This window comes from Theropithecus gelada, chromosome 3 (genome assembly GCF_003255815.1).
Source record: "Theropithecus gelada isolate Dixy chromosome 3, Tgel_1.0, whole genome shotgun sequence".
NCBI lineage: Eukaryota > Metazoa > Chordata > Mammalia > Primates > Cercopithecidae > Theropithecus > Theropithecus gelada.
In genome coordinates this window covers 4,475,363-4,488,951 of record NC_037670.1, presented here as the reverse complement: position 1 = coordinate 4,488,951, position 13,589 = coordinate 4,475,363, and the positions used below count along the sequence as shown (strand labels likewise).

At 44.4% G+C, this 13,589-nt stretch overlaps 1 protein-coding gene across 2 annotated transcripts in view; it reads left to right on the top strand.

Annotated features, from left to right (window-relative positions):
* Positions 1-13,589, top strand: part of AUTS2 (AUTS2, activator of transcription and developmental regulator) — a 1,213,344-nt gene that overhangs the window by 1,176,962 nt on the left and 22,793 nt on the right. For both annotated transcript variants that reach the window (XM_025378773.1, XM_025378772.1), the window contains exons 7-10: positions 6,941-7,412; positions 8,826-9,079; positions 10,184-10,404; positions 12,091-12,135. In XM_025378773.1, coding sequence (XP_025234558.1) covers positions 6,941-7,412; positions 8,826-9,079; positions 10,184-10,404; positions 12,091-12,135 — 992 coding nt within the window. The remainder of the gene's footprint in view (positions 1-6,940; positions 7,413-8,825; positions 9,080-10,183; positions 10,405-12,090; positions 12,136-13,589) is intronic.

Below are 13,589 nucleotides of genomic sequence, written 5' to 3'. Positions count from 1 at the left end.
TATAATATTCATTTGTTTTGCACTTTTCCTCCTCCTCCTCCTCCTCAATTTGGAAAGGTAAAAGCACAATATAAGAATTAAAGTCAATGTTTATTTCTGGATCATGGGACTGCAATTAATGTTTATCTTTCCAGTCTTTTTTCTGTGCATACATGTATACATTTACACGGATAATTTTCACTATTGAGAGCACACTGATTTTTTTTTTTTTTTTTTGAGATGGAGTCTTGCTCTGTCGCCCGTACTGGAGTGCAGTGGCACGATCTCGGCTCACTGCAAGCTCCGCCTCCCGGGTTCACGCCATTCTCCTGCCTCAGCCTCCTGAGTGGCTGGGACTACAGGCGCCCGCCACCACACCCAGCTAATTTTTTGTATTTTTTAGTGGAGACAGGGTTTCACCGTGTTAGCCAGGATGGTCTCGACCTCCTGACCTCATGATCGGCCTGCCTCAGCCTCCCAAAGTGCTGGGATTACAGACGTGAGCCACCACGCCCGGCTAGCCCACTTTATTTAATGGCAATTTTGTCATGAGATACTTTCTGTAACATTAAATACTTCTTCACAATAGTTTTGGGAACATTGATTGATGACTTATTATGTGCTGTGCATTGTGGAAAGCACTTTATATGGCCTATTTCCACAACCGCCCTGGGAGGTTGTTACTGCATTTGTGCATTAAGTCATTGGACTTCTAGAAGTGTAGGAATTCACCAGAATGTACCAAATCTCAATCCTAGCAGACCCAGTGTAATATAAGAAATATTTTATAGCACATTCACTTTTTTACTTTCTGGAATGAAATCTATACTTAATGTACACATCTATATACTTAATGTAAAAGTATATGTAAAGCCCTAATAAAATATAAAGGAGAAATAAGTAGAAACCAAGTCATTTATAACATACTATACATTTAAGTATGTAAATGCTTATTTATATTAGAAGACAGTGTTTGACTCTATAGAATGGTATCTAAATATTGCTACTACAAATGCAGACTCACACAAATACGTGGTCATGGAGAGTCAGATACCAGGAGCAGCCTTACCATAGTGTCATGATTTTCCCAAATAGCCATCAACCCTTGGATATGACCCAGATATAACAAAGTACAGTCCCTGCATTCCTGGAAAAATCAGTGTATATTAAAACCATGCAAAAAAATTACTTTGTGTTTATATACAGAAACAGAGGTGGTAGGTTCTAGGGTTTTCAGCTGCACAAATGTCGGGTGGGATTTAGGAAGGGCATTGAGATGTTGTCGTGTGTGGTTGCTGCTCACGTTGCAGTAAATCAGACATCCCTAAGAGCCACCCGTGACCTGAAGTCATAGTGATAGCCACACACTCCCACAAATTTCCATCTCTTCCCATAGGGAGTAGTATCCTCCAATGAGAACTATCTATTACGTGACTGACTTAGTTCGCTTTTTTTTTTTTTTTTTTGCACTGAAAAACACCTTGACAAAAGCAATTTTGGGAGGGAAGACATTTCTGAAGGTTTACAAGCCCTGTAATTTTCTTGTTGGGTTCGCTCCCAGGTGTTACGGTTTTTGTTATTATGAAGAGGATCCTTTCTACACTTAATTTTCTGACTGTTGCTGGTGTATAAAAAAGCTGAGGTTACTTGTGGTTTATTTGGATATCTCGTTGCACTCTCTTATTAGTTGTAATATTTTCTCAGCTGGTTGCCTCTGGTTTCCAGCTAGGTAATTATATTTTTTGTAAATAGTTTGTCCTCTTTCTTTTGTTGTGTAATATTTGCTGTTGGTTTTCAATTTAGATGACAGGAATAATTTGTTTCTTGAAGGTTAGGTCAACATTGTCTATGACACAGATACCTTTTGGAGGGGAGGTGAAGGTTTGGATTATTGAGTACTTTTTCCTTTTATTTTGATGATCTGGTTGGGTTTTTAAGTCAGTTTTATTTAGCAATTTATAGTTTTTCATAAAATCCATTTTTATTTTCAAATTTTTTACACATTCACAGATTACATTTTCTTATTTTTTATGCATATACACACATGCACCCTCCAGTTCCCTGTCTATCCAGTTCTCACTCCTCCCAAGCCCCCAAACAGGTAGCCACTGTTACTAGTTTCTTGAGTATTCTTCCACAGCTGCTTCTTTTTTTTTTTTTTTTTTTGGTAACAGGGTCTTGCTCTGTCACTCAGGCTTGAGTGTAATAGTGCAATCTCAGCTCACTGCAACCTCCTCCTGCCAGGTTCAAGAGATTCTCCTGCCTCAGCTTCCCAAGTAGCTGGGATCACAGGCGGGCACCACCACACCTGGCTAATTTTTGTATTTGTAGTACAGTTGGAGTTTCACCATGTTGGCCAGGCTGGTGTTGAACTTCTGACCTGAAGCGATCCACCTGCCTCGGCCTCCCAAAGTGCTAGGATTGCAGGTGTGAGCCGCTGCACCCGGCCACACAGGTTCTTTGTATGTAAAATAAAGTGAATATATATATATATATATATATTATTTCCCTCCATTTTCCACAAAAGATAGTAAATGCTATACGTTGTACATGCGGCATTCCTTTTTACTGCCGCAAGGTGTTCCATTGTGTGGATCTGCAAATGTCTGTAACCAGTCTCCTAATGATTACATTTGGGTGGCTTCCAAACTTGGTATCCAAACCACGGTATTGTTTCATAGTGTCTGTAGACGAAATCCTTAACACACCGCACCAAGGGAACTCCATTTGTTATTTTGCAAAACGTTGCCAAATTGTCCCCCACAGAGGTTATAGTGTTTGCATTCTACTAGTAAAGTACAGAAAAAGGGTCCATTTTCCCCAGGCGACTTGTATCAAACGTGTATCAAAATCAAACCAATTTTTCCTAATCTCTTAAAGTTTGTTTATTGAAGTACAATTTATATGTAATAAATCCACCCTTTGTACTGTATTCAGTGTAATTTGAATTTGCATGTCTTTCAGTATAAGTATGATGAACTATTTTTATAATCACAGGAAGAGAGATTTTTAAACCCCAAAATGTAATGAATACAACATTTAAATAAGACTACTCAATTTGTACATTCTTATTTCTTTCAAATTCAGCAAATTTCATTCCTTCCTTTATCCTTTGACAAATTCAGAATATGCAGTGCAATACCAGCTGATTTCTTAAAATGTGTTCCTACCAATTTTGGAGAAGTACAGTAAGACAAATTGACTGTCAAGATGGAAAAGCTTAACTGGGAAGATTACATTTATTGAATAATTGAAAGGAAGAGGAAATGCATTACCGATTAGCCACAAAAATGCCTGACGCCTAACCTGTGCCTCAAGAGACTCTTGTAAATGGGGAGTCGTAAAACTGTTTCAGCCCCCAAAGTTCTTACCAGCTCAAACTCGTCACTGCTTTGTTTATAGGTTGCAGGACCAGAGCATTGAGGGACTGATTGCTTTCAGGGCTAGCTGAAGTGCAGTGTTCCAGCAACTCTTTGTAGCTTTACTAACCCTCTACACTTTAAGTCTGATGTACTTAAATATTTTAACTGAATCCTGGATTTATCATTACCTGCTTTGCTTTGCGACTTTTGCTTTTTAGGAGGCAGCATAGTATAGACTGCAGAAAAGGTAGTTGGTGTTGGCAGAGCTGGGACTGGAACTCAAGCCTTCTGGTTTACAAAACAAGGACATGACTTCCAGCAGGCAAATTCCTTCCCTTCTCTGGGCATATTCCCTATCTGGTCAGAGTGTGTTAGATTAGATCCTGCTACTCAAAATGTGATCCACGCATCAGCAGCCTCAGCCTTACCTAGAAGATCCTCAGAAAGGCAGAATCTAGAGCCCCATCCCAGAGCTGTGGAATCTGGATGGGAATTCTAATCAGATGTCCAGGTGATTTGAACGTGCATTAAAGTTAAAGGAGTGCCGTACAGATTTGCACAGTTCCCTGGAGAGGTTTGGGTCTTCCCTTCATCTTTGGTAGCTTGTTGGAGGTGGTGGTGACGGCCACAGCCTTGGCACCACTCCCTCATGTTCTAGCTGTGGTTAGGTTGAGATTGAGATAGTGAGGCAACAGAGGAGACAAGAAAGTCAACTCCAGAGCCTTGGACAGCGAGCCCAAGCCTGCAGGATGCCATCTGCAAGTTTGGCTGTGTTGTCCAAATTCTTGAGGCTCATTCAAGAACAAGGGGGTAAACAGAGTCAAGCTAGATGTCTGTAGTACTTCTTTATGGGTCTCTGATGTGCCTCCTTACCAGCATAAGTGAGTGCAAGTGATATCCTCTGAGTGGTGTCCTTTGGAAAAGGAAGCTTGCTTTCGTTTGAGGGAGAAACTTCGGACAGTGATTTTTGGAGGGAATTTGAATGTATACTTACCAAGATAGAAAGTATTTACTGATTTCTTCACCAGCCCAGTCTGGAGAGAACAGAGACATACAAAAAGATTTTTAAAAAGTGTTTCTGCCATTGTACCAAGCATAAAAATGCTAAATTAGCTGTCAGCGTGAGAAGAGTCCTGCTCAGATACTTAGAACTTCTCGTTGAGTGAAACCCCTCCTCTGTCTTGTGCTGTTAGGATTTCTGGGCTGTTGTTACTTTCTGTCCCAGACCTGACTCACAGGCCTGGATCATACATATGAAGCATGTGATTTTTCAGTGCCTTTGATATTAGCTTGCTATGGGAAAATCCTGTGAAAGAAAAAGATGGGAAATTTTGTGAAGACACATGGAGAGACACAGAGCCGGATCCCTAACTGTGACATCGCTGAATAAAGGGCCTTCCTTCCTCACTGGATGCAGGAGCTTTGCTAGCTGGATGGGGCCTATCCACAGCAAGGGCTTGGGGTGCTCCTTCAGCCCTAAAGTTCGAAAGGAAGGTTTTGAGAAGCCTTTCAATTTCAGCGTTATCCTGAGCAAAAATCTTCCCAGAAAGGTTGGTAAGACAGCACTGGACAGAAATGTGTGTCAGAAGTGCAGAGTTCCTTTTCATCAGCGCTTTACCAAGTGCTCGATCTTTTCATACCTCTGAAGCATGTGAAGAAGGCAGCTTTCTTCCCATCTCAGTGTTATTGTTCCAGGCTGTTTGGAGAGATGTGACGATAGCCAAGTTCCTGTTAGCCAAAAATGTGCTTTGTTTATAAACCCAAGTTTTGTTTTTGCTTTTGTGCATGTTATCGGTTTGATCTGTGTTACCAAAAGAACATTGAAAATAATGAATTGCTTTGATGAGAATTCCAAGGAATAATGGCAAACAAGTGTGTATATACAATACAAAAACAGAAATATGTAAGCTGGGCACAGTGGCAGGCCCCTCTAATCCTGGCTACCCAGGAGGCTGAGGCAGGATGAACCCGTGGGCCCAGGAGTTGGAGCTGTAGTGTGCTGTGATCACACATGTGAATGTCCAGTGCAGTCCAGCCTAAACAACCTGGGGAGACCCCACCTGTAAAACAAAAAACAAACAGAAAACCCCAGAAATACACAGAACCAACAAGAATACCACATACTTTTCCCGTTTGATACAATGAGGTAAGAGGAGAAAGTTAACGCCCAGGGTAGTTCATTTAAGAATGCGTGAAAAACACTGTCAAAGGATGTTGTCATCTATTCTTTTTCTCTTTTGAAACTGTGTAGTAATAAAAGGATGCATCTTTTTAGCACAAAAATGTGGGAAGGGTAATTTTCCCCTAGTCGTATACAAAAGTACTTACTCCCAAACGGGGCCATTCTTTTCTATTGAATGCCCTGTTGGTCTTTCGTTATTCTGGTTTGAGATTTTTATGGAGCTTGGCTTATGGGGTAGTCAGATAAGCCATTCTACTAAACGTGGCCCTTAGATCTTTTGACCTTTGGAGGGAGTACATCTTTTACATCCATACAGGAGCAGCTATTTTCTGTATTTCTTTCACGAGTGTAGAATTTCCCTTAAATTTAATATCCAAGCTTATTCTCAACGTAAAGCACCCCTTTAACTTAGTTGCGTGCGGACCCCCATGTGGTCCAAGGGGACTTTCTTAAAAGCTCTAGCAAGTGTAGTTGACGGGAAACTTTATTTCAGTTCCCGTTTGCACCTTTGATCGCAGATGTTGCTGGGATCAGGTGATGGGCATTAAGAGACCTGCCTTTTGACTTGAAAGTTCAGCACTTGCTCAACCAAAAATTATCTGTAAATGTGAAGTGTGTCCCGTTGGTCAAAGTGGAAAGTGGGGAGGAAGGGAAGGCCAAGGAAAAACATCCGTGTGATGTTAAATAATGTTTGCCTCATCTGCTATTGAAAACACTTTCTTTTGTGTATTCAACAAATGTATTTGTTTTAAAAGGGAAAAATCAACTTGTCAACTATTGTTTCTTAATTGTGATGCCATAAAAGACTTCCTGGAGGTTAAGGAAAACATTCATTTTCAGAATGTAGTCTAGGCTGCTGTTTTTTCTTTTATAGAGACGGAATCTCGAATCTCGCTAGGTTGCCCAGGGTGCTCTTGAACTCGTGGGCTCAAGCGATCCTTCTACCTCAGCCTCCCGAGTAGCTTGGACTGTAGCACACACCTGGCTAATTTTTTTTGGAGAGTCAGGGTCGTGCTATGTTGCCCAGACTGATCTCGAACTCCTAGGCTCAAGCAATCCTCCCAGCTCGGCCTCTCAAAGTGTTGAGATTACAGGTGTGAGCCCCCATGCCTGGTGCTAGGCTGCTTTCTTGAATGCAGTCTCCTCTGGCCGGTTGGCCTTTCTCTCCCCTCCCACATCCCCAGGGGCATTGCTCTCCATGGGCAAAGGCTGTTCCTGCATCTTTCTCTGTCCACCATTGACCCATTTGCTGTGGGCACATACTGCTGCAGGTGGTGGAGACAAGGACCCAAGTGAGGAGGGCTGGTGCCAGGTCCGGTTGCTGGAGCTGTGTGATAGCTTTGGAGTTTACTTTCCCTCATTACCCCACACTTACATGTCGTTGCCTGTGGTTTTGTCTTTGCTCTCTCCCATGCAGATCCGGAGTTAGGTGTTGGCACGCTACCAGAACATGACAGCCAGGATGCAGGGCCAATTGTCCCCAAGATATCGGGTCTAGAGAGAAGCCAGGAGAAGAGCCAGGACTGTTGCAAAGAGCCGATCTTTGAGCCCGTGGTGCTTAAAGACCCCTGCCCTCAGGTCGCACAGCCAATACCCCAGCCCCAGACGGAGCCCCAACTCCGAGCTCCTTCTCCAGACCCTGACTTGGTGCAGCGCACAGAGGCCCCACCTCAGCCCCCACCTCCGATTACACAGCCACCACAGGGCCCTCCTGAGGCCCAGCTCCAGCCCGCCCCGCAGCCTCAGGTGCAGAGGCCACCCAGGCCACAGTCCCCCACCCAGCTGCTCCATCAGAACCTCCCACCTGTGCAGGCCCACCCCTCCGCTCAGAGCCTCTCCCAGCCATTGTCAGCCTACAACAGCAGTAGCTTAAGCCTCAACAGTTTAAGGTGAGTGGTCTGCTCTTCTTTGGCCTGAGTTTCGCCCTCTCCCTGGGGATCAGGTGGGCGGGACTCGGGGAGGGATCCCTAGGGAGACTGAAGTTTCCTTGTTGGAAACATCATCCCTTTCTCTGAGACTAGAGACAGGGAATGGGGCTGCTGGGTGAGACTCGGGTCTCTTGGGAAAGGATAGGTTGGGATGGGTGGGTGGTGAGGACATTGTAAGGAAGGAAAATATTTTAGGCACTCGAGAGACCGGAGGCGGAAGGTGAGGAAGGCGTGGAAAGTCCTGGGCCAGGGAGACCCAGCAGCAGTGGGAGGCAGGGAATCGAAGCCTGGGGCATATCAGAGGCCACGCACTGTGAGCAGATCTTTCAAGGCAGGCTCTTGCAAACTCTGACAGAAGAAGTATTAAAGAAAACTTGTCTCCCTGCAGTTCCAAAGGCAGGAAGATTGGGAGCCAATGAGTATCCCAGTTTAAGGATTTTTTTTTTTTTTTTTGGTTCTGATTTACTTCCTCCTATGTGGGTCAGAGAAGTGGGGAAGAAAGAAAACAAGCTGCGTTTAGAGAAAGTGAGAAATTTCTGTATGGAAATCCAGGCTCTCCTCGGTCTTGTTTTTGCCAAGTTACAAAGAAACGTCTAAAAAGCAGCACAGAGGAACACGGCAAAGAAAAGAGAGGCAGAAACCCAGTGTGCAGCGCCAAGTGGAGCCAACCCTTGGTGCCCCGGGGGCTATAATTCTAACCCGGCACAGCTCCTCAGGCCGTGTGTCTTTGTTACTGTTTTCCTTTTGAAAACCTGGAGGCTTTGGTGGTTCCGGGCCTTGCTGTTTCCTAAGAGGCGACGGCCCAGTCTTTGGGAGGCAGGTTTCTTCCCCAAGGAGCCAGGCCCAGCTTCTGACCCCTCGGCCGTTTCTGTGGTCTCCAGACCATAAAGTGATGTGAGAACCCAGGCACCTGGGTTTCACCTCTTCTTTGTGTGTCTTCATTTAAGAGGTAACAAGACAGATGGGGTGAACTCAGATCATCGCGTTTTTTATTCCTTTGTGTTAACTGTTACTTTATAGGAGATGTAGCTAGTGGAGAATGGAAGGCTGGGGATTTTCTAGGGGCAGAGATGAGAATCTGGCCACAGGAACGAGAGAGGCCCTGAGGTTTAGGCAGAATGAGCTGTCTCGACATCAAGATGCCCCACAGCCCTGAAGCAGCAGTTTCGGTTTGCTCTGTCTGCAGTAACGATGGGAAAGTTTGCAGGAGTTGTAATTTCAGAAAGTGTGTGCATACAGGGAGGATCTGTAAAGAGGAAGGGGCAAGAGAGTCTGTGGTGAGGGTTTAGGGGAAGGAGACAGGATTCTTTAAAAGCGAATACATAGCTTACCTTTTTTTATTTTTTTCTTTCCTGTTTTTTCTTGCTCCGATAGCAGTAGCAGAAGCAGCACTCCAGCAAAGACTCAGCCCGCCCCTCCTCACATCTCCCACCACCCCTCTGCCTCCCCATTCCCCCTCTCCCTGCCCAACCACAGCCCCCTGCACAGCTTCACACCCACCCTCCAGCCCCCCGCACACTCACATCACCCCAATATGTTTGCCCCTCCCACTGCTCTGCCTCCTCCACCACCACTGACATCAGGAAGTCTGCAGGTGGCCGGACACCCGGCCGGGAGCACTTACTCAGGTAGGACGGAGGAGCCTGTGCTCATGACCCTGACACCCACCACCCCTGGCTGTGACCTCACCCTACCTATGTTGTCCCGATTGCAAGGTTGCATTTGCCTACAATTTTTTCCTTCCTTACTCTAATCTTCCTCAAACGCTCTCTGGCCTGAGGTCCAGCAAAAATACCTGTCATCACCCATACTAAGCTTAGCTCAGCCCCTGTGAACCTGACACTGCCCGAAGAGAGGAGGTTTGTTTGGAGTTAGGAGGCATTTCCAGCTAAATTCAGCCACTGAGTGGTCAGACGCAGGTAGCGTGTGTCCTGTGTCGTCTGGGCTCTCCTGAGAGCGATGGAAACGTCCCCAAGCCCATGTCTGTTTCGCTCCAGGATCTTAGATTGCGTCCTGGTTTAAGGGGTTTCTTTTCACTGGGCAGGGCCTTCTCTGGTCTCCTTGGGAGGAGATGACACACTCTTTGTGACAGTATATCCCAGAATTTTAAGGGCAGACCTCATATTAGACACAGGGTCCTTGTCTCCTCACCTGTGTTAATCAGGTCAAGTGTCCCAGTTCTGGTCCAGTGTAGCCATGGTATGCTGCTAATACAGAGAGCCATATAGCAGTAATTGACACTTGAAGAGGGCGTGCGAGCCCTGCCATGTGAACAGCTGACATTTATTAGTGTGCTGTCACTGTTTCCAAGCACTTAAATGTGCAAATTGCTTTAACCCTCAAAAATCAAACCCATGAGTTAGGCAGTATTATTGTCCCCCTCTTGAAGATGGGAAAACTGGCCCTTGGATGGGTTATTTGCCCTGCCCAGGGTCACTCAGCTGGTGGTGACAGCTGGAAATCGGACTCTGGCGTTTGGCCTGGAGCTTTTCCCCAAATCGATAGACTGCCTGTCCCTGAAAGCTGGGAGACCAGCTAGAGAACAGGGAGACAGGGTGCGACTGGGCCTTGGTCTCCTCTGCTTCATTGATTGCCCCCTTTTATCTCAGGGCCCAGCCGCACCCTGTCACCCCGCCACTGTGTCATCAGCCCCGTATCCCTCCACAGGAAGGCACTCCGATGTCCTGTTCTGAAGGAAAAGGTGTCATTGTCTCCCTCTTCTTCTCTTCCAGAGCAAGACATCTTGCGACAGGAACTGAACACTCGTTTTTTGGCCTCTCAGAGTGCTGACCGCGGGGCTTCGCTGGGCCCTCCGCCCTACCTGCGGACCGAGTTCCATCAGCACCAGCACCAGCACCAGCACACCCACCAGCACACGCACCAGCACACCTTCACGCCGTTCCCCCACGCCATCCCGCCCACCGCCATCATGCCGACGCCAGCACCTCCCATGGTGCGTACCCCAGGCAGAAATGTGAGGATAAGTAGAGCACGACTCTTTTCTTTATGCAGCACGTGGGACCGGGCTGGGCAGCGGGGCCACCAGAGATCGAATGGGGAGTGACGGCTGTTTGCTGGAGAGAGGGGAATGTGTCTAGTACCCTGCCTCAGGCAGCTCTGACTTCAGGGGCCTACAGTAGGAACTTCTTTCTAGGCAGTGGTATCCAGCACTGCCGGTGGAAATGATTCCATCTGCCCTCAAAACAGTCGTGCCCAGTGTTGATGGCTAACTTCTTAAAGGGTTGTTTTGTTTTTTTGAGCATCCCGGGAGACTGTCACCAGACAGAAAATGCACCTGCTTGTGCTTTGCACCAAGTGCTAGCACATACATTCTTGCAGGGTAATGGGGATGAAGAAGAGAAGGGAGAGAGACCTCAGCCAGGAGGCTGGGACTGCGTTGGGTGCCACGTCCACCTGCGCATTCCGATGGCTTCCCTAAACCCACTTTGTTGGAGGTGTTGTATTTCTTGTGTTTCATAAGACAGTCCCTAATCTGGTATTGTGCTCTGTCAGCAAGTGTTCAGGGATCCCTGCAGGGACAGAACTCTCTGCCTTGGGGCAAGAGGAACCACTGGCCATGACATGGTCTTGGTCTTCACTGGGGGCTAGCACATGTCCAGAACCAGTTAGGAATTTCTTTTTTTAAAGTGAATAACCATAATTAATAGTGCCATATTAGAATGGTAAATATTCTCAGATAGAGTCCTGTCTAACAGTGAGTATTAGAGTCATTTTTTACTTAATTTTTAGTATTTCAGAAAATACCGGATTTTAAGGTCGTCACTATAGGCATTATGAGAATAAATTGCATGATTTTAAAAGGATTCCACTTCACCCAAGTTTGCTTCCTCTCCTTCCTCTCCCTCCCCCATCTTATTCAACTTACTTTTTAAAAATATGTTTTTAAAGTTTGTTTTATAAATTTCATTTCAAGGAATATTAGCAATGAGGCCTTGTGACCAGAAATATGTTTTTAATAGCAAATCCTGTATCTCTTTTTTGGATGAACTATACTTCTCAACAATTAGATTTTGAAGATCCTAAGATTTTGAGAAAGTTTTCTGCTGGCCTGTGTGAGCTGTTTCACAAATTAATTTAACCAAGGGTAGTTATAGCATCAATATGACATTATTTAGAGGGGACAATAGTATACTCTTTTTCTGTTCAAATGAAAGGCTGTCTGGCCTACCCCAGATCACTTTGTATTTGGGTGTCATACATTTCAGAAGACAGCTGCATGGCAAGACAGTTTTTCTGCCAAAGTAAAGATGAAAATAGGGGGAATTCACTGGGTAAATCAGACCAAATGCTCACCTCTCTCTGATTTATCTGGATAATTGCCTATTCTCTCCTGTTTAGATGTTTGGTTCGTGCCAATCTGTAGAAAGAAAATAGTAGGAAGAAAGGCATCCTAGTATGTGCAGAACCCAAATGTACCACTTGGTTTTTCACTTCGTTCTTCCATTTTTGTTGTCTTCTTGTCAGGGAGACTCAGGAGCTCAGAATGGTTTCATATATAATGAGGTTATTGGGTCTGATGACAACTTAATGACAGGGAAGCTTTGTAGGGCCACCTCCACTGTAGCAGTGAACAAAAATGCAGATTAAGTAACTAGCTTTTGCTTTGATCCCTTTACAGTTTGACAAATACCCTACAAAAGTTGACCCATTCTACCGGCACAGTGTGAGTTTCATTACCATGCTACACATTGAATGTAACTGCTTTGCCATTTTTGTGCTGTTGCCACAGATCAGTCAATGACTAGCAGCCTTCCTTAATCATCTTTGCAAGAGTTCCCATTGCTCCTTGCCACTTTGGATGCTTGCTTTTGTGGTGTTTTGCTTTTGGTAAAGATGCAGTATCATCTTCTGAATCAAAAGATCATAAGCACTCCGAAGGCTTGAAAGCAGAGTTGCTCTTTAGTGGCAGTCAGGCATCTGTCCTGCAAAGTGAGGTGTCTGCAGTGGAGTCAGCAGAGTTCCAGGAGAGTCCGAAATCACAGCATTTCAGTCGTCAGTTGAAATGTCACTAACACAGAAGTCCTGGAATGCAACCTGAATTATTTCCTCTAAATAGAAAGTCCCTTGTCTTTTTGACTCATGACTCTTCAACGAGTAGATTTTCATTTGCTCTAGACTACATGTAGAACCCTCTTCCACATGGCTGGTATTGTTCTGTTGAGTTTGTTGCAATGGAAAGTAAAAATATCACTTAATTAAAATAAACTCCCAAAATTGAAATGAGTGATATTTTCTCTTTAAACTCATTCTCCTTTATTTAAAAAAAACACAAAAACAAACCAAAAAAAAAAAAACAAACTTGTTTTATGCAATTTTAAGAGTACATTCTGGAACTTCAATTGATAACACCCAAAGTTATATGTTCAGTTAACTTATAAGACAAGAGCTTATTTTTATTCAAAGACCTTGAATATTTCCATGATATTTTGATGATGGGGTGAATACTGCATCATTTTTATCTGAAAATTTGCAAGTTTCTTTGCCAGTGATTTTTTTTTTTTTATGAAACCAGAAAAAAGAGAAGGTTAATCATTGCTTGTAGCCATGTTGATTCACCATACTCAACTGTTCTTGCTTAGGCTTGTAGATAGTGTTATCTTAACCATTTGAGTAGAAGTGCTACTTTAATAGGTCAGCAAAGACTGAATTCATTCATACTGTGAACCAGATAATTAGATACCATGTTAGTCAAGAGTGCAGCTGAGAAGTCAAGACTAGTAAATATTAGAAATCAATTGAGAATTATGTACTCTAGGGGCATTCAGAAATAACATAAGATGAAAGACCTCTTTAAAAAGAAGTTAGAAAAGTATATTTGATGACTCCTCCCCATCCCTCCCAACATGGTCCCCTCCTGTTCTGCTCAGTACTGGGATACAAAAACAGATTTCACGGGGACACCCAAAGCCCAGTAGACCTGTGGATTTCCTCTTTGGGTCTGGCCCATGGATGGCACCATTATGCCCCTAGTCTATACTTTGCTGATTTAAAGTAAGGACCAGCTAATACAATAATTAATTCATATAGAAAGTTCAACGTGCCCAACAAGTGGCTCAGATTTACTTTCTAGGACCCACTGCGGTGCCTTCTCGTATGCATATTCTACAGTCCTAGGCC